This window comes from Caretta caretta, chromosome 25, assembly GCF_965140235.1.
Source record: "Caretta caretta isolate rCarCar2 chromosome 25, rCarCar1.hap1, whole genome shotgun sequence".
Taxonomy (NCBI): Eukaryota; Metazoa; Chordata; order Testudines; family Cheloniidae; genus Caretta; species Caretta caretta.
This window is the reverse complement of record NC_134230.1, coordinates 19,213,293-19,233,750: the sequence shown is the minus strand read 5'-3', so window position 1 is coordinate 19,233,750 and position 20,458 is coordinate 19,213,293. Positions and strand designations below refer to the sequence as shown.

The window sequence follows — 20,458 nt, the reverse complement described above, 5'->3', positions numbered from 1 at the left end:
AGCCAGGCCGGGCCAGGTGCTGACAATGTCGCTGCAACTGAAAAGCAAAAGCAGAACTTGCTGCCCCGCCCCCATTCTCCGCTGCCCTCTGGACAGGCTCCCCGTGTTGAGGGGGGGTCGCTGCGCAGAGGGGCTCCCCAAAGGCTGGGAACCAGGGCGGGGGGCGCAGGGAGGCCACCCAGGGGACCTGCTCCCCGGGACCCGCCCCTAGCTGCGCTGGCCGGACCGAGGGGCCGCTGCACCGGCCGCCTGGCCCCAGCCCCCGGCGCTGCGCGGCGCCGGGCGGGGGATCAGCTGACTGGCACCGCGCAGCGCGGAGGGGCGGGCGCGGCGGCGCAGGTTGCGCGCAGCGCGGGGCCGGGAGCGCGGCATGGACGAGCCCGGCCTGCTGCGGCGGCGCGGGCTGCAGGTGAGCGCGGCGCCCCCGGCCCCGGAGCGCCCGGCCGGGGCCGTCCCCGGCGGTCGCTTCACCTGGCCGGGTCCCGGCTCCTGTCTCGGGCGCTGCGGCCGGGGGGTTCCCGGGGAGCCCGGGCTGAGCGGGGTGTCCCAGGGTGTGACGGGTGGGGGGGCTGTGTGGGGGTGAGGGGTGTGATGGGGCAGTGAGGCTGTCTGGGTGTGTGGGTTTGATGGGGGCTGTCTGGGTGTGATGGGGCGGTGAGGCTGTCTGGGTGAGGGGTGTGACGGGTGTGTGGGTTTGATGGGGGGCTGTGTTTGGGTCAGGGGTTTGATGGGGGGGCTGTGTCTGGGGTTTGATGGGGGCTGTCTGGGTGTGATGGGGCGGTGAGGCTGTCTGAGTGAGGGGTGTGACGGGTGTGTGTGGGTTTGATGGGGGGCTGTGTCTGGGTCAGGGGTTTGATGCGGGGCTGTGTTTGGGTCAGGGGTTTGATGGGGGGCTGTCTGGGTGTGATGGGGCAGTGAGGCTGTCTGGGTGAGGGGTGTGTGGGTTTGATGGGGGGCTGTGTCTGGGTCAGGGGTTTGATGGGGGCTGTCTGGGTGTGATGGGGCAGTGAGGCTGTCTGGGTGAGGGGTGTGACGGGTGTGTGGGTTTGATGGGGGGCTGTGTCTGGGGTTTGATGGGGGCTGTCTGGGTGTGATGGGGCGGTGAGGCTGTCTGAGTGAGGGGTGTGACGGGTGTGTGTGGGTTTGATGGGGGGCTGTGTCTGGGTCAGGGGTTTGATGGGGGGCTGTGTTTGGGTCAGGGGTTTGATGGGGGCTGTCTGGGTTTGATGGGGCAGTGAGGCTGTCTGGGTGTGGGGTATGACGGGTGTGTGTGGGTTTGATGGGGGGCTGTGTCTGGGTCAGGGGTTTGATGGGGGGCTGTGTTTGGGTCAGGGGTTTGATGGGGGCTGTGTTTGGGTCAGGGGTTTGATGGGGGGGCTGTGTCTGGGTCAGGGGTTTGATGGGGGCTGTCTGGGTGTGATGGGGCGGTGAGGCTGTCTGGGTGTGGGGTGTGACGGGTGTGTGTGGGTTTGATGGGGGGCTGTGTCTGGGTCAGGGGTTTGATGGGGGGCTGTGTTTGGGTCAGGGGTTTGATGGGGGGCTGTCTGGGTGTGATGGGGCAATGAGGCTGTCTGGGTGAGGGGTGTGTGGGTTTGATGGGGGGCTGTGTCTGGGTCAGGGGTTTGATGGGGGCTGTCTGGGTGTGATGGGGCAGTGAGGCTGTCTGGGTGAGGGGTGTGACGGGTGTCTGGGGTTTGATGGGGGCTGTCTGGGTGTGATGGGGCGGTGAGGCTGTCTGAGTGAGGGGTGTGACGGGTGTGTGTGGGTTTGATGGGGGGCTGTGTCTGGGTCAGGGGTTTGATGGGGGCTGTCTGGGTGTGATGGGGCGGTGAGGCTGTCTGGGTGAGGGGTGTGACGGGTGTGTGTGGGTTTGATGGGGGGCTGTGTCTGGGTCAGGGGTTTGATGGGGGCTGTCTGGGTGTGATGGGGCGGTGAGGCTGTCTGGGTGAGGGGTGTGACGGGTGTGTGGGTTTGATGGGGGGCTGTCTGGGTGAGGAGTTTGGGGGGCTGTGTGGGGGTGATGGGGCGGTGAGGCTGTCGTGGTGAGGGGTGTGACAGGTGTGTGTGGGTTTGATGGGGGGCTGTGTCTGGGTGAGGGGTGATGGAACAGTGTGTACAGTGCGGGTGCTGGGAGCCATTGAACCAAACTGTAAACTCTGCATATGATGGAAACCACTTCAAGCCAGGGGGTGCGGCAGCCCCCCCAGCACCCCTAGTTCCAGCACCGATGGTGTGAGAGAGGGTGCCACATGTGTATGATGGGTGTGACGGGGCTGCATGTGTTTGGGGGGATGCACGTGTGGCAGTGGGGGGTACTGGCCTGTGCATGATGGGGAACTGAGGAGCTGTGCAGAGCCAGTGTCTGCATGTGATGGGGGTGAGGGGTGCTGAGAGGCTGCATAGCACCGCAGGTGTGTCATGGGAGAGGGTTTGGGTCTGAGCGGCTGCATAGCACCCTGTGTATGTGATGGGGGGAGGGGTGGGGACAGAGGGATGCACAGAGCCAGTGTTGGCCTCTCTTGAGGGGGTGGGGGGTGCAGCAGAAAAGGCCTCTAAGCATGAGAGTGGCCCTGCCCTGGCCCTAGGCGGCTTGTTCCCATGTACCATGTGGAGTCATTTTGCTCCCCAGTCTATGCTCTTTGCACACAGGGGCCAGGGTGGCGTGTGGCATTGAGATGGAACGTGGGATGAGTCAGGCCACGAGCCATTGCCCGCAATGCCGGGGGTACCCATGCATCCTATGCAGGGGCAGCCCCATGGCTGCTCTGAGATTGGCTTTCTGCCTGGCATCACCTGTAGCCTATGGCTTGCTGCATACAGCTCCTGGCCTGGTGTCTTTGGCACCAGGGAGTCCAGCAGAGGGTGGGCTTGGTCCCCTGACAACTGTCTGCCCCCAGTCCATCCTCTTGGCCCTCATGCTCCAGAGGGGCGAGGGGCCAAGATAGAGACTGGGCGCCCAGGGTTTGCCTGCAGAGTGATGCTCTGCATAATGCAGAGGTGGGTGGGTGCAGCACCTGCAGGTGCTCAGCACAGTGCCCTGGAGGGGAAAGGCCGTTTACCCTGGGTTACGCTGGTGAATTCAAAGCCCCACGGATGGGAGGCAGAACCTGGCCCAGTAGTGAGGGAAGGGAGAGAAGGGCCATGCCCTGAGCTGCAGCGGCACTGGGCTATGTGAAGCACAGAACTCCAGTAACTTCTGCTGCGACATTGAGCAATTGCGTCCTGGCGGCTCCAGCCAAAGGAAGCCTCCCGCTGTGTGTCTATCCATTCTCCACTCAGACTCCCAGTCCAGCAGGTCGGTCCACTCCTGTCCCTTCCCCGGCTAATGTTAGGCAGTACCACTCAGAAACCTGTGTGAGTGTCCCCCTAGTGCTGTGTCTATGGCCCCTGCCTGTATGCACACCCTCCCTGCGATTGCCTGCGCCAGGCCTTGCTGTAGGGGATCAGCTGGCTGTTTAGTGAGCAAGGTGTTTAGGGAGATGAAGGCTGGGTTCTGCACATCCAGGGTACGCAGGACTTGCTGGTCAGACCCAGTGCCCCAGTATGGCTGTGGAATGGGCAGGCTCCTGTCAAAACTAGCTTGGAAATTCCTTGGGGCAGGGACAGTCTCTTCATTTCTTCTTTAAGTGCCCCATAACAGTGGCTCTAGTTTGCTGTAGGCGGTATAAGACGAGACTGGGGTTACAAGCTACAGGCGTGACACACTCGGGAGCGAGCGCACGACAAACAGCAGCGTTGCATGGGCAGTGGCGAGAGGAGGGAGGAGTTAGCCACCCCACGCACTGCCACCCCCCCCTCCCCCCAGGCCCCACGGACATGTTCTCAGGGCAGTCAGGCTGGGCCGCCACTCGCTGCTTCCTGTGCTGCTGTTGCTGTCTTACTTTTAGCACGTTACCTCTGTGAAAGCTAGCGAGAGTCTGTCTCCGTGGCCTGGGAATCCCACCCCCAGGGCAGTTTTATTTGAGAGTCAGGACTCTGGGGCTCTGTTCCCAACTCTGGTTTGCTGTGTGACTTTGGGCAAGTCATGTTGTCTCTCTGTGCCTTGGTTTCCCCATCTGCAAAAGGAGCTTGTGATGACAAACCCCCTGTCAGGGCTGGTCTAGGTGTACGTGGTCCTGCCTCAGCATAGGGGGCTGGGCTGGTAGTCCCTTCCAGCCCTACGGTTCTGTGCTGCTAGGGGCTTGTGAGGTGCAATCGCTGAATGTCAGCGAAACTCTCTGGGCTGTTGCACAAGGGCACGGTGTTACTGTTATTTAGTCTGGCAGTTCCCGGGGCAGGCATGCTCTGCTGTCTGCCTTGTGTTCATCTTTCTCCATTGGAATACAGCAAGTGAAATCATCCGTAAACACCCTGCAGCATGGGGGTGGGATGTGTGGGGTTGGGGTGCATAGGGAGGTGGGGTGTACAACGGCCCCCCTCCCCCAGAGACATCCTTCATCAGCACAATTCATAGAATCATAGAATATCAGGGTTGGAAGGGACCTCAGGAGGTCATCTAGTCCAACCCCCTGCTCAAAGCAGGACCAATCCCCAATTAAATCATCCCAGCCAGGGCTTTGTCAAGCCTGACCTTAAAAACTTCTAAGGAAGGAGATTCTACCACCTCCCTAGGTAACGCATTCCAGTGTTTCACCACCCTCCTAGTGAAGAAGTTTTTCCTAATATCCAATCTAAACCTCCCCCACTGCAACTTGAGACCATTACTCCTTGTCCTGTCCTCTTCTACCACTGAGAATAGTCTAGAACCATCCTCTCTGGAACCACCTCTCAGGTAGTTGAAAGCAGCTATCAAATCCCCTCTCATTCTTCTCTTCTGCAGACTAATTGCTACTCAAAGTCCTAAAATACTCTTGCCAAAACCGGTTCCTTCCTCGAGTGCGTGTGACTGGGCAGGGAGGCAGGTGACCGTGTGGGGTGCTGCGCCATGGAGGGTCTGTGGGGGCATGCACGGGAGGGAGTGTTGTGCAGGGGTGCGGGACATGCACTCTGCGAGGGCTGCAGCTGTTGGGGGGCTGCTTGCTCTGTAGGAACCTGGACAGGAGCTGTTCCAACTGTCAGCCCCCTGCAGCGTGAAGTGGCTCCCGGTTTCCTGCACTCTCTCCTCTGCTGAGGTTGGGGCACACGGCCCTTGGATCTAATTCCAAAGCGTTGAGCGTCATGGCCATCCCGATAACAAATGTTTAATCTCTAATCCCTGGCTCCGTCCCCACCACAGGGCTCGGGGCTCAACGGCTCCTCCAGGGAACCTGCACAGGGGTTGTCTCCAGCCATCCGCTCCTGAGCATGACACACGGCCTCCCGTAGGCAACCTGGGGAACAGGCACCAGCCACGCAGCCCTCGGGATGGCTCCGTGCTGGCCTGTCATCTTGCAGAACGAGGGCTGCCCAGCCAGGACTCTCTGATTCATAAAAACGCTGCACAAATGTTCCCTGATTAGCCTGTGCACACAATAGACTTGTTTTCTAAACCAATCGGACTGCACCTGGTCACTGACAAACAGGATAGGGAGCATCCTGTAGGAATGACTGGGGGTGGAGGGTAATCGGGGAGGAGATAATCTGAGTAATAGGGGGGTTTATTGGGGGAGGGGATAACTGGAGTAATCGTGTCTCAAACAATTTTACTTGTTTTTTTATGCGCTATCTCCAAATTTTGCTAAATTAAAACCCTTCCTCCCTGCCCCACAGCATCCCTGACTCTTCCATGCCCTGCCCTACAGCATCCCTGATTCTGCCCTGCCCCACAGCATTCCTGATTCTTCTATGCCCTGCCCTTGCCTTGCCTTGCCCCACTCTGCCTGCATCCTTTTGCTGCCTTATTGTTGGCCTTTGGGAGGCAGCGTGGTTGAGTGGATGGAGCAGGGAGCTGGTATTGGTGTGTGTATCAGAACATCTGCTGACTGTTCCCAGCTCTGCTGCTATCCCCCTTCATGTCTCTGTGCCTCCTTCCCTACCTGTGAAAGGGGATACGACACGCAGTCCACCCCTCCGCCCCCCGCCAGCAGCTGTGTGGATTATTTAGCACTGTGGAAGACATGGGTGCTAAGCCCCGCTGGCGGGCTGAGGCCTGGCACATGTGGGCTGCAGGGGGTGGACAGAGGTTGCAGCTCCCAGAGGTCAGGATTCTGTGCACAATTCCAGCTGCCCCTGCTCTCACGAGGCAGCGACTTCTCCCCACCCCTGCCATCCCCTGAGAATCCCTGGCGCTCCTGGTGCATCACTGCACTGTGACATCAGTGGTTGCCATGGCAAATGCCTGCCTGCCTCTTGGCATCCCAGCTTTGATCTGGGAAGAGAGAAGCCTGAATGAAAAGCAAAGCCAGGGAACCCCCTTAGCCCCTGGGCTCCTGGAAAGGGCCTGGTGGGGCCGCAAAGGACTAAATGAGGCTGGAGAGCAGAGGATGGGGGTTGGTGCTGCTCTGACACGATGGCATGTACTTCTGGTGCATGGAAGGTTGCAGTGCTGCTCAGGCCAGGCTTCTGTACCAGATGTGGAGCGGCTACAAAGCTCCTTCTGAGTGCAATACGCACCAGATGTGATCAGTGTAAGATCCTTTAATGCTCTGCTAGGTGGGGCTAAGGTTAGTCTAAATAAGGTAAAAAGAAAAGGAGGACTTGTGGCACCTTAGAGACTAACCAATTTATTTAAGCTTAAGCTTTCGTGAGCTACAGCTCACTTCATCGGATGTAGCTCATGAAAGCTTATGCTCAAATAAATTGGTTCGTCTCTAAGGTGCCACAAGTCCTCCTTTTCTTTTTGCGGATACAGACTAACAGGGCTGCTACTCTGAAACCTGCCTAAATAAGGTGTTACACACAGCGCCACCTAGTAGCCGACCAGTGTAATAATTTAGCATAATATTCCATCTTCCCCTTTGCCTTCTACATTTCTACCACTGACAAAGTTTACATTATCATCACACTAGCTTTGAGGTTCAGCATGGATCAGTCTGTTACGTGTCTCTGAATTGTACTGGTTTTCTAATGACACAAATGGAACGTATAACAACTTGGCCATCTGCCTGTACATTAGTTGGCACGACTGGCTGTGGTGGGTTTGGAATCCTTATGTCATCTTTTCTGCATGCGCCATCCATAGCATTTGCTCTGTTGATTGTTCTTTCTGAGGAACAAACTGTAGATGTTGATGGTTTCTGTTGAACTCCCCACTGCCAATCTCAATTGCATATTAGCCCTGAATTCTTTTTCTATGTGACAGCTGGAGTTGTCCGTCCTTTTTCTCCATCCAGGTTGACACAAACGTGATCACCAGGTTCTAGACTCGGCAATTCTCTGAGTCACATCTGTTATAAAAGTGTTCATAATCTCTTTTTGCTTTTCTATCCGATTTGGCTAGTCTCTTGCTGTTGCCACTTTGGAGATAGATTCTTTTCCAAAGTTGGAATGGTAGTTCTGAGTTGTTTTCTAATCACCTGTGGTGCTGGACTATATCCAGGAGCCATTGTAGGTGTTGATCTGTAGCTCAGAAGAGCAAGGAAAGGATCTTCCTGCTGTAGCATTTTCACGGCTGTCTGTACATCTATCTCAGCCTCTCCATTTGCTTGTGGGTAGTATGTGCTGCTGGTAATACGATCAAAATCGTATTTCATTCAGAATGACTTAAATTCTGCTGCAGTGAATTGTGTGGCCTGTTGTCCATCACTAGTTCTTCTGGAATACCAAAGTGAGCAAAAATGCTTGTCAGTTGTTCAATAACACTGTGTCCCAGTTATGTCCTTCAAATACATTATTTCTATATGCATGGAAAAATAGTCCCCTATGACCAGATGATGTCCACTGAATTGCCATAAATCCGTAGCTAGTCTCCTCCATGGTCTCTGGTGTTTGTACACTGTAGGGTTCAGCATCGTCTCTTAAGTTGATTTGTAGGGGATCCCCTTTCAAAAGTCCAGTATCATCAAATAATCCATTGAGTCCTTTCTCACTTGGCCCCTCACGGCTGCCAGCCTGCATCTGAGAAGGTCTGTTTTTAATTGTAGCTGCTGTGAAAGGTTTTTATCTGTTAACCCAATTGTGACGAAGTGGGACTGTTCTTAATGTTTCCTCTGAATAGTGTGGGGGTGCCTCAGTTTCCCCTAGGCAGTTCTTAAGTATCTAGGTGGTGGGGTAAGGGTGTATGATCATTGCAGAGCCCTAGAGGGCATGTGTGTGCAGGAGTCTGGACACAGAGAATGGCCGACACCCTGTTTCCTGGCAACTGATGGCCTGGGCCCTTCCCCCCCTGCAAGGTGAGAGCTGAAGGGTTGGAGAACAAAGGAATCAGGTGACCTCCTGGCCCGGGAAAGGAACAAAGCCCAGAGGAGGAGGGGCTGGAGGGAGTTTCAGTTTGGGGCTGGCTGGGACATGGAGTGAAGTGCAGACGTGGTTGTCTGGCTCACTGCCCCCCAAAATGGACCCAGCTGAGGGGTCCCGTTCTCTGCACCTGCAAGCTCTGTTTTAGACCATGTTCCTGCCGTCTAATAAACCTTCTGTTTTACTGGCTGGCTGAGAGTCACGTCTGACTGCGAAGTTGGGGTGCAGGACCCTCTGGCTTCCCCAGGAGCCCCGCCTGAGCGGACTCGCTGTGGGAAGCGCACGGAGGGGCAGAGGATGCTGAATGCTCCGAGGTCAGACCCAGGAAGGTGGAAGCTGTGTGAGCTGTGTGTCCTGCAGACAGGGTGCTCACAGAAAGGCGACTGCCCCAGAGTCCTGACTGACTTCATGGGGAGCAGTTCCAGAGCATCGCCCAGGGACTCCGTGACAACTGGTGGCAGCGGTGGGATCTACTGCACCCCGTGGATGGCGCTTCCTGCAGTAAGTGACTGGGGAGCAGTAACACGAAGGGGGATTGCCGAGGACCAGGCCTGCTGAAGGCTCAGAGAGGAGCGGTTTCGGGGGGCGGTTAACCCCTGGGAGTGTGTGACCAGCGAGAAGTACTGTGCAGTAATGGGGTCCCCCTGGGGACTGCAGTGAGCAGTCTCAGGGGCGGAGGAGTCTGCAGCTCGACCCTGGCAAAGAGGGGGTGACCTTGAGAAGGGCTGGCACACTAGGGGTTCTCCCTGGAAACCGTGGGGAGCTGAGAACACATGGGCCTGTGAGTCCACAACAACTTGGGAGGAGCGGAGTGATGGCCTGTCACCGTCTCCTTAAGAAGGACATTGTAACCCTGTGCAGAAAGAGAGGGTTGAGCATTGGAAAGTTCACCAAAGCAGAGTTAATCGTGCAGCTGGAGGAGGATGACCGCTCTAAGGAACAGATTCCTGACCCCAACTGGGGCTATAGCAGGATCTGGGAGCAGCTGAAGCGGGAGCCAGGCATCGCCAAGACTCCTGTCCCCGACCAGACGAGGGTCTTCATGATCGGGTTCCCCATCGGGGGATCAAGACGGACGGGATTGCAGCTGAGTCTGAGAGAGCAAGAGGACTGTGGGAGACAGCGAGAGCCCGAGAAAGAGCTGCAGAAGCAGCAGCAGCATGAACTGGCGGTGGTGGGGCGGAGAGGCCTAGGGGACCTCCCCGGGGTGAGTGGGGATAGACCCCGGGGGGCCAGTTCCGCAGGGAACCTCGAGACTAAATTGCTGCCCCTGGTTAAGGAGGGGGGGGGGGGTGTGGATGCCCACCTCACTGCCTTTGAGCAGGCTGGCGATTTGAACCAAGGGGACCCTGCGGAAAAGCCCCGGTGTCTAGCTCCCTTGCTGGGTCCCAAGGCCATAGACTCCGTCAGCCAGGTGGTTGGGGATGTGGACAGGCTCCCACTCCTGACCCCAACCTATATGTCTGTGTGGAGTTTCCTGGGGCCAGGCCCCCCGGACCTCCAGTGGGAGTAGAAGGTGATGGTCAATGGGGAGACATTCTTGGGGCGGCCAAAGGGCATGGGCTGCATAAACCTTCCCACATGCGGCCTGCGAGTGCTATCGACCACCCCTGACCTAAGGGAGGGCGTGAAACTGGAAGGGCCTGGTGTAACTCCTACCAAGGAATGGGAGAGATGCTGGGGCATCCATGGGAACGTTGGTGGCTTCGAACTTCCCCAGGTCACCGGCTAAAGTGACCCCGCTCAGTTCGATCTCGAAGGGGGGAGAGATGTGACGAAGTGGGACTGTTCTTAATGTTTCCTCTGAATAGTGTGGGGGTGCCTCAGTTTCCCCTAGGCAGTTCTTAAGTATCTAGGTGGTGGGGTAAGGGTGTATGATCATTGCAGAGCCCTAGAGGGCATGTGTGTGCAGGAGTCTGGACACAGAGAATGGCCGACACCCTGTTTCCTGGCAACTGATGGCCTGGGCCCTTCCCCCCCTGCAAGGTGAGAGCTGAAGGGTTGGAGAACAAAGGAATCAGGTGACCTCCTGGCCCGGGAAAGGAACAAAGCCCAGAGGAGGAGGGGCTGGAGGGAGTTTCAGTTTGGGGCTGGCTGGGACATGGAGTGAAGTGCAGACGTGGTTGTCTGGCTCACTGCCCCCCAAAATGGACCCAGCTGAGGGGTCCCGTTCTCTGCACCTGCAAGCTCTGTTTTAGACCATGTTCCTGCCGTCTAATAAACCTTCTGTTTTACTGGCTGGCTGAGAGTCACGTCTGACTGCGAAGTTGGGGTGCAGGACCCTCTGGCTTCCCCAGGAGCCCCGCCTGAGCGGACTCGCTGTGGGAAGCGCACGGAGGGGCAGAGGATGCTGAATGCTCCGAGGTCAGACCCAGGAAGGTGGAAGCTGTGTGAGCTGTGTGTCCTGCAGACAGGGTGCTCACAGAAAGGCGACTGCCCCAGAGTCCTGACTGACTTCATGGGGAGCAGTTCCAGAGCATCGCCCAGGGACTCCGTGACACCAATAACCAGCCTGTCCCTAATATTTTCATGTTTTGCCGTCCCCAAACCACAGTTTGCAGTGAATGTATAGAGAGCTCTTAGAAAACAGTCAACATTTTCTCTTGTTTCTTGAATTCTCTGGTGAAATAAAATGTGCTCTTTCATAAACCACATTTCTCTGAGGTGTAAAGTATACATCAAGTGTAACCAGGACCCTTTCAAAGTCACCTCTGTGACTGCGTCAGTAAAGGGAAAAGATTTAAAGATATACTCTGCTTGCTTCACCGGAGCATCGATTAAAGAAGATACCTGAATATCATCCATTTCCTCGTGGAGCTTGGAAGCAATGCGAAGTCTTGCTTCCAGGCTGTTCACGCTGAAGGTTTGTCACAGCTGACGTTCTCCGGAGCCCACTGGAGAGGGAGAGGTTGGTGAGATCCTGCAACCATTGGTGCTTTGTTCCTTGTTGTTTCTGTTCTTTGGCCCTAGTTTACTTTTGACACCAGGGCATGCCCCTGGGCCAGATATAGACGGGCTACAGAGCTTCCTTCTGGGAGAGAGACACACCAGTCTTTTATGTTCTGCCCGGTGTGGCTGAGGTTATCTTAAATAAGGTGTGTTACACACAGCTCCACCTTGCGGCTGGACTGTGTAATACAGTTTAGCATTCCATTACTGTACCATGGGTGGGGGTTTCCCCATTCTGTGATGGGGGGAGACAGGCTGTCCAGGAAAGAGGTGTGCGGGCACACATGCGTGTGCGTGGACGGCAGGGGTGTATGTGGTGGGGTTGTGCTTACGTGTGGCTGTGTTTGAGTACATGTAGGGAGCACACATGCGTGTGCATGTGTCAATAGCCATGTCGTTGGGGGCGTGTGTCTGGGGGAGCAGATGTGAGTGTGTGCAAAGGCCCTAGAGTCGTGCCAGTAACTCGGTGTGATTTCACATCTGTGTCTAAGCTGCTTACAGGGGCTGGGCAGGGCTGGGGCAGTGGTGCTGGAGAGGTGCGTTCGTTAGCTTGTCGCCGGAGAGCGTGGGAATCTGTGCAGGTGTGGGGCTCGGGGTGTTAGGCCTCCGGCTGCTGGCAGGGCAGTGGAAGAAGCACCAGCCTGGGCAGGGGAATGTTCCTCCACTTCAGTGTGTGCACAGGCACCCCCACGTACAATGACACACACACACAACCTGCCGTTTGTGCACGCGCCGTGCACCCCGCCGACCTCACTGAGAGGAGCCTGTGTCTCTGCCCCTCGGCACACAGACGCGCGCACCCAGATGCAGTTGTTCCCAGCACCACCCTCTGATATTCCCAGGGGCCTCCGAAGAACTGACCTTTGTCCCTCATGCCACGCACCAGCAAACCGCTCTTGCAGAAATATGCCCGAGGGGAAAAGTAAACAGGGCTCTCATTGCTGCTTGCTGGCTGCTCCGCACATGCTGTGGGCTCACGCTGGGCAGGTGCCAGGCCTCCAAGCAAAGCATCATGGGATGGGCAGCCTTTCACCCCCAGCCCAGGGGCTGAAATGCAGCTTTGCCAGCTGCTGTACAATGCCTCTGTTTTGCTTCCCTTCCCCCAGGCGTCTGTCTCCCTCCTGCATGCTGGGGTTAGGGGTCTTTGCAGGAAAATGCCACTCACTGTGCCCGACCTGGGCAAGGGGAGGGGATCCGCCAGGGCTCTGCGATTTGTTAGACATTTGCTGGGGGTTGGGGAGTTTACAACCGTGGGAGAAGCTGAGCGTGCTGCTCCCACAGGACTCAGAACACGAGACAGGGTCATGGGGTGCTGATGTTTGACGTGGCTAGGGTCACTTTAAGGGCAGCGTCTGTGTAAGCGGTGCCTCGGAGAGAACCCAAACATGGGGAGCCCAGACACCCATCCATGCCCAGGCCACGGCGCCGTCAGCAGTCTGACCCCGAGGAGAGGTGATGGACCTGAGACGCAGGAAGAGGCTCAGCAGGGCTGCAGCTTGTCAGGATACGTGAGAGCAGAGCTGTGGGATGCTGCAGGGGGGAGTGTGCTCAGTCGGCCTGCCCTGGGCTCCCTACTCAGAGCATGGCGTTCTCAGCCTCCCCTGCTAGGCCAAGGGCTGGCTCCCCCAGACAAGGCACACGCCTCTCCATGTGGGTCTCAAAGACCTTCAGAATCCTCAGCCAGCGAGGCCTTGCACGCCCCCAAAGAGAGAAATGTCCCAGACGTGCCCAAGGACCCGCACTGTGCCAGCCTGGGAGCGAGAAAGAGAACCCAGGAGTCCTGCCCCTCGTCCTGTGTGTCAGCAGCCATAACTAGCGCCCAGCGGCAAGGCTCACGTGGTGGCACCGCTGGTTGGGAGCTGGAGGAGGCTGAGCTGCAGCCATTTGTCTCCTCCCAGCTGGCAGAGGGGGCAGGGGCAGAGCCTGTGGCGGGCTGTGGGGTCTGATGCGCTGGCTGGGCACCGTGCCTGCCTGAAATCCCCCTGGCTGCTCTGTGGCTGCAGCAGGCATGGTGCTGGCAGCAGCTGCCATGGCACGGCGGGGGGAGCGGCTGGCTGACCCCTCTCTTCTCTGCCCTCTCATTGCAGAAGGAGCTGAGCCTGCCCCGCAGAGGAAACATGTAAGTACGAGCGACGGACGCCTGCCCAGCCCTGCTTTTCAGCGTGAGCTTTAAGGTCCAACTGGCCCAGAACCTCTGGGACGGGATTTCTCCCGGGAGAGAGTTCTGGCCCTTCCCTTGTGCTGCGGGGCCCAGCTGGGACTGGAAGGCACCGTGGTCCCTGCTGGAGTCAGGGGAGGGGGTGCTTTTTTAAGGGTGTCATTTTTCTTTGCTCAAATCATTTCCCTGCTGGAACGGGCCCCCGGGGTGCGGCGCTCCAGCGATATGCCCCAGTCGCAGCCAGCCCTGGGGCTACCCGTGTCAGGGCAAGGTCGGGGGGTTGGGTGCAGCAGGGGCTGTTTTGGAGGGCTTGGTGGTGGTTTGCTGTCTCCTTCCAGGCGGCTCCGTGCTCAGGGCGGCTCCGGCCCAGGCAGCACTGGAGGCTCTGGCCTGAGTCTCTCACTGGTACGCTGGGGAGGGACTGACATTGGAGCTGCCCACTTGCCCCGGGGCACTTTGCTCTGAGCGGGGGGAGCCCGGGCACCGAGACAAATCCCTCCTGGCATCATGCCAGTGGGGTTGAACCAGGGATGGGTTTGGTCCTGTGTCTACAGTGGCACCTCAGGGCCGTGCCGAGGCCTCTGCCAGGAGGCAGGGAGCCTGCGGGGCCAGGCCCGTTGGACTCTGGGCGGGTTTGGCCCATTTTCCTCTGATGCAGTGTGGAAACCCAAGTGACCCTGAAGGCCACGGTCAGTTGCCTTCCCAGGCTCAACCGCCCCTGCGGGCTCCAGGGTGGTGCCCAGCAGGGGCTGGGGAGCACAGGTTAACCCTTTGCCTGCTGATCTGTGCACGTGCTTGGGCCGTGCAGCACACAGGGGTTGGGGGAAGTTTTCATGGCTGTGCCAAGGGCTCGCCCAGTGATGCCAGGACTAGCCGCCAGACAGACCTGCCATGCGAAGGCCCGTCCTGGTGGAGGGTTTGCCATGAACGTGGTTTGAGTCTGACTCCTGCCCTGACTCCCGTCTGGACCAGGGCCTGTGGATGAGACCCTCAGTGGGCTGGCAGCCTGGGACTGGGAGTAGCCCGGCCCCTTGGAGGGGGGCAGATTGCCGTGGGGCTGAAGGTTGCCCGGACTCCGGGCAAAGGGCTGAGAGCTGGTGCCACAAGTGAGAGCTGGTGCCACTTCCTTTTCTTTTTGCGAATACAGACTAACAAAGGTGTCACGTCTGTTGCAGCTCCAGGAAGGGAGCCCAGGCTCAAGACTCAGATGTTGGCTCATGGGCCTGTATTTGGCCCAGGCCCTACGGGAGAGCATGGAGGGGGTGGGGCAGGGGGCACCTGGACCTTGCACAGCCTGGGGCTCCCCTCGGATCTGCAGGGGCCCCTGCCACCTCGTGCCCCTGGCCCCAAGTGGCGCGTGGTGGGTGCTGGGTCTGGGACCGACCCCTGCAGCGCCCCGGCGGGTCGGGCCAAGGCGGGTGGCGGCCCCGGTGCGCCGGGAGGGGCCCCGCGCTGCGCCCGGCCGTGCTGGGGGCGGGGAGGGGGCACGGAGCCAGCCCCGCAGAGCGCGTCGTCCCTGCGCCGGGGCGGGGGCCGCCTCCCCCTGCGGGAGCCGCAGCCCCTGAGCGGCGGGCGGGGGCGGCCGGTGCCCAGATCGCTCCAGCGAGGCTGGCGCCTGGTGCCGGTCGCTGCGCTGCTGGGAACCGGGCCGGGCGGGGCGGCGCGGCCGCCCCCAGCCATGAAATCGCGGAGGGACCGGCTGAAAATCCCGTCTCTGACCTTGGAGTGAGTCCGGGGCGCGCAGGGTGCGGGGCTGCGCTGCGGGGGGGCTGCGCGGTCCGACGGGTCCCCGGGCTGCCCCCTGCGCGGCGGGACCGTCTGTTCCCGGCCGGGAGAGCGCAGGGGCCGCGGACCCTTCCCCAGGGAGAGCCGGGGGCAGGGCGCGCTTCTCTGCGCGGGTCCGCCGGGGCCTGGCTGGAGCCCGGCGCGGGGAGGGGGACCCGTTCCGGTGCCCCTCGCTCCCGACCCGCAGCCCCTGCTTCCCCAGCCCTGGGCTCCCCCCACCCCGCTCTGCCCGTGCCCCTCGCTCCCGACCCGCAGCCCCTGCTTCCCCAGCCCTGGGCTCCCCCCACCCCGCTCTGCCCGTGCCCCTCGCTCCCGACCCGCAGCCCCCTGCTTCCCCAGCCCTGGGCTCCCCCCACCCCGCTCTGCCCGTGCCCCTCCTTCCCGACCCGCAGCCCCTGCTTCCCCAGCCCTGGGCTCCCCCCACCCCGCTCTGCCCGTGCCCCTCGCTCCCGACCCGCAGCCCCTGCTTCCCCAGCCCTGGGCTCCCCCCACCCCGCTCTGCCCGTGCCCCTCGCTCCCGACCCGCAGCCCCCTGCTTCCCCAGCCCTGGGCTCCCCCCACCCCGCTCTGCCCGTGCCCCTCCTTCCCGACCCGCAGCCCCTGCTTCCCCAGCCCTGGGCTCCCCCCACCCCGCTCTGCCCGTGCCCCTCGCTCCCGACCCGCAGCCCCTGCTTCCCCAGCCCTGGGCTCCCCCCACCCCGCTCTGCCCTTGCCCCTCCTTCCCGACCCGCAGCCCCCTGCTTCCCCAGCCCTGGGCTCCCCCCACCCCGCTCTGCCCGTGCCCCTCGCTCCCGACCCGCAGCCCCCTGCTTCCCCAGCCCTGGGCTCCCCCCACCCCGCTCTGCCTGTGCCCCTCACTCCTGACCCGCAGCCCCCTGCTTCCCCAGCCCTGGGCTCCCCCCACCCCGCTCTGCCCGTGCCCCTCACTCCCGACCCGCAGTCCCCTGCAATTCCAGTTCTGGACTCCTTGCACATAAACAGTTGTGCTGGTGCTCCCCTCTCCTTAGCCTCCTGGTAGTCCAGCCCCACGCCCCAAGGGGCCTCTCAATCCTGACCCTCAAGACACCCCATAGAAGCCCCACTGGAGGGTCTGTGCAGCCTGGAGGAGTGTGGCCTTGTGTCGCTGCTGGCCAGCGCTAGGGTGCATGAGGCTCTGGAGGGGGTGGGCATTTGAATTCACACTGGTCTGGTGCATCTTGCTTTACAGTTTGTCTCCAAGTAGCCAGAGCCCGACCCTGCTCAGCCCCTGCAGTCCCTGCAGCCCCTGCAGCCCGTTACTAACCCTGCATCCCTGGAGGTAAGACCCTGTGGTCCCCTAGCACCACCCAGCACAGCTGGGGCTGGGACAGAGCGGTCAGGGAGGACGGGAAAAGAAAGCAGCCCTGGGGGCGCTCTGGGGAATGCAGCAGGCTGTAAACCCTCTGGTCGCAGTTCTGAGTGGGAGCCCCTGGGTGGCAGCGGCCCCACCCTTTGCACGGGGCAGATGGTGCAAATCGAAACCCTCCTGGGCAGGACAGGCAAGGGAGGTTCCTGCTGCAGCGCTGAACGCACCTGCTGCCCTGCTCTAGGGCCGGGCGCGTCTGAGTGCTGCCGTGGGCTGTGCTCTGCCACGCAACATCCCTTGTACCGGGGGGGGGGGGGGGGGACACGTTCCAGCCACGCCAGGACAGCCGGGGGAAAGCGCCCATCCCTCCTCTGCACTTGGGCCCCCAAAGGGGCCTGAACCTTCTGGCTGAGGCTGCTCGTGAATGGCCCCGGGGGGGTGGGGGAGAGTGAGTCAAGGGGGTCCAGCCAAGAAACCCACTGTGTTATACCCGGGATCGTCTGGGTCAGTGCGGGGCTCAGTGCCTTGCTGCACCCCACTGTCACTGTGCAATTAAACTGCCCCTCCCCTCAAACAGCTGGACGGGCGGTGACAGCGAGGGGGGATGGGGAGGGTGGCTTGGAAGCCTGCAGCTGGAGTCATGATGCAGTGTGTGGCCCATGCTGCTCCTGCCGGATAACGTGTGGAGCTGCAGGAGTTTCCTAGCACTGCCTGTCAGGACCGGGCACCGCAGGGCTCGGGTGCGAGGGGCCCTCGTCTGGACTGGCTGCCACCCGCGCTGGTGGCAGGTGACCCCGTTTCTCTTGGTATGAAACGGGGCCAGTGCCCGAGTGCCAGCACCTTTAACCCCAAGCAGGCAGCCTCCCAGCCCAGTCTCTGCATCTCTGTCATGGGGGACAGGCTGCACGGCTGCCTTCTCCAGCCATTTCCGCTTGTCAGTGACCCCCGCTCTGAGCACTCCTGTCTCTGACGCTCTGCGGGTCGGGCTGGGGGTCCTGAGTGGCCTGGCTCTGCTCATGGCTGTGCGGGTCGGGTCTCTCCAGGCTGGGGGCGGGGGTATCTCTGTGGGGGGTTGGCTCTCGGCTGTGTGGGTTGGGCCAGGCTGGGAGGGGCTGGCCCTGTGGGTCAGACTGGGGGGCCCCGCTCTCGGCTGTGTGGATTGGATTGGGCTGGGGGGGGCAGCTGTGTGCATCGGGCTGGCGCAGGGTCTCAGCATTACGGGCTATTAGTTCACCTCTTCCCCTTGTCTCTGGTTCCAGCGGGGAGCGACCGTTAATGGGGCAATGGGAAGGGTTTTGTCTGACAGGTTAATTCCCACTCGGCTCCTGCTCCATCTGCAATGGGGCATTAATGCTGGACTCCAGCTGGAGGGGCAGGTCCTGCCTGCCCCACACACATCCAAGCAGATCCAGAGCCAGGCTCCTTCTGACCGCGTGGCTGTGTGCTGGAGAGAGACCAGCTGGATCTGAGAGCAGTCGGACCCCGTCTGCCATTAGCCGGACAGGCACGTATGTGACAGCGGGGAATTGTACCCTCTGTGTGTCTCTGTAACTGTGCCCATGGCTCCCTGAGATGCCTCTCCCAAAGTGTGCCCAGCAGCAGAGGGGGTGAGGGCATTTCTGGTGGCAGGGACTCAGGGAGCAGGGTGTGGGGAGACGCTAGGCAGCTCCTCTCGATGCCAATGTGTCTGTTTGCCCCGCAGGACGCAGCCTTGTGTGGAGAGGGCAGAACGTGACCTGGGTACTGCAGAGCTGTCATGGCAGCAGGGAGGATGCACCCGAGACTTGGGCAGTTTCCCAGCTGTTTGCTTTCTCTGGCTTGGCTGGAGGAGGCTGGCGCTGCTCAGTGGGGGGCCGCACAGGTGGGCCCCATGGTTCCCAGTGATTTACAGGCACTCCAGGGCCCCACTGCACCAGGCCAAGGGCCTGTGGCTAAGCCAGTGGCGTCGTGCTCGCCCCCAGGCTGCAGGGGGCATTTTCTGGAGCCAAGTTCCCTTCCCAGTGGCCGTGCGCCCCTGGGGAAGGCTGGGGGTTCGCGCTGTTTGGCGGCAGCTCCTTCGTCTGAGCCGGCAGGGGCTCTGTGGGAGTTGGGAACATGTCAGTGCCCGCTGTGTCTCGCGCCCGCCCCCCCCAGCTCACAGCCCCCCAGGGAGGGGCTAGGGTTGCCAATTCTCTAATCACACAAAACCGAACACCCTAGCCCTGCCCCTTTCCCTGAGGCCCCGCCCCTTGCATGAGGCCCCGCCCACTGCCCCACTGCATTCCCCCTCCCTCGCTGTCTTGCTCTCCCCCACCTTCACTGGGCTGGGGTAGGGGTGCAGGAGCGTGTGAGGGCTTCGGCTGGGGGGGCCAGCTCTGGGGTGGGGCCAGAATTTAGGAGTTCAGGGTGCGGGAGAGGGCTCTGGGCTGAGGTAGTGGGTTGGGATGTGGGAGGGGGTAAGGGCTCTGGGGTGGGGTTGGGGAGGAGGGGCTTGGGGTGCAGGAGGGGGCTCCAGGCTGGGGCCGAAGAATTTGGAGTGTGGGAGGGGGCAGCAGGTTGTGGCAGGGGGTGAGGGCTCTGGGATGGGGCTGGGGAGGAGGGATTCAGGGTGTGGGAGGAGGTTCTGCGCTGGGGCAGGGGGTTGGGGTGAGGGCTGTGGGGTAGGGCTGAGGATGAGAGGTTTGGGGGGGCTCAGAGTCGGGGCAAGGGGTTGGGGTGCAGGGGGGTGTGAGGGCTCTGGCCTGAGGGTGTGGGCTCTGGGGTGGGGCCGGGGATGAGGGTTTTGGGGTGCAGGAGGGGCCTCTGGCTCAGGGCAGGGGCTTGGGCGGGGGCTTACCTCCAGCGGCTCCCAGTCAGCGGCGCAGCGGAGGGGCTGAGGCAGCATGCCGTAATGTCAGCATGGCCAACTCGGGCGAACCTGAGACTGAGTCTCTGGCCATGGGCTGCCCTGCCCTCGGGTCCCTGTTTTCTGGGATTGAAAGTTCTCTGGTTTCAGGGTGGCCAAAAAGGGCGGAGAAGCAGGGAATGGCCAGTGGTGGGAAGGGTACCCCTCAGCACAGGGAGCTTGCAGGCTCAGGGCTTGAGAGGCTGCGTTTTTCCTTTGCAGTCTAATAAAGAGGCACTTTCCTCACTGAGCATCAGGCTGGGAATGAGAAGGACAGCGTCCTGGGCAGGCCGAAGATCCATGTTTCTCATGAGGTCAGATCTGGTGGCAGCAGAGACGAGGGTCTCAAAACCTTATAGCTGCGCTGGGTACTTGTTTACAGCTAACGGGAACACTGTGTGCGTGTACACGCTCTGCTCTGTGTTTGCGTGTGACTTTATTCTGTGCATCCTGGTGTACACACCCTATCCCAAAGTGCTTTGCTGAATTGATGCGTTTACCGAGTCTAACTAAGGACAGGTGGGAAAGAGGGAGAGAGGTTTGGGGCAGGGCCAGAGAGAATGGGGCTGTGTTCGGCTGAGATCTGCTGGGGATCAGAGACGTAGGGAGGTTGATCCAGATGAAGCCTGCTCCTGCCCCAGTGATGGTGATTGCTGAGTGAACAGAGTGCGGGAGGAGGGGCATGGAGAGACACAAGATCCAGAAGGTGTAGCTGTGGTGGTGAGGTGGGTAGGACCCTGGATCCTGCACACACTGGATGGAGTATGGGGTGCTGGCCCGGGGCAGGCCTTAGTGAATGGCTGGTCTGCACCAGGAGGCTGCATGTGTGTATCTGTTACACTTGGTGTTATCCTTTTCCAGACAAACCTATTGTGATCCCCAAATCTGGATTCTCTGAGATCAGCCCAAGGGCCTGGTTCACTGCCTAGGCATTAGGACCAGGGCTCTGAAGCCCCTCCCAAAAGGCGTCTCTCCTACGTTACAGGGGCAGGTACCTGGAGCCAGTGGCACTAACCTGCGAAGAGGGTCTGAGTGGCACAAGGCATGCCATGTCACAAGGGCATCA

At 60.4% G+C, this 20,458-nt stretch overlaps 1 protein-coding gene across 6 annotated transcripts in view; it reads left to right on the top strand.

Annotated features, from left to right (window-relative positions):
* Positions 1 to 333: 333 nt before the first annotated feature.
* The window catches only part of MAST3 (microtubule associated serine/threonine kinase 3), a 74,525-nt gene continuing 54,400 nt past the window's right edge, over positions 334 to 20,458 (top strand). For 4 of the 6 annotated variants that reach the window (XM_048830591.2, XM_048830590.2, XM_048830589.2 and 1 more), the window contains exons 1-3: positions 334 to 409; positions 13,350 to 13,381; positions 16,413 to 16,502. In XM_048830591.2, coding sequence (XP_048686548.2) covers positions 371 to 409; positions 13,350 to 13,381; positions 16,413 to 16,502 — 161 coding nt within the window. In that variant the 5' untranslated portion in view covers positions 334 to 370. Of the gene's footprint in view, positions 410 to 13,349; positions 13,382 to 14,999; positions 15,146 to 16,412; positions 16,503 to 20,458 lie in introns of those variants that run through there. The other 2 variants (XM_048830594.2, XM_048830592.2) reach the window with 2 other exon arrangements.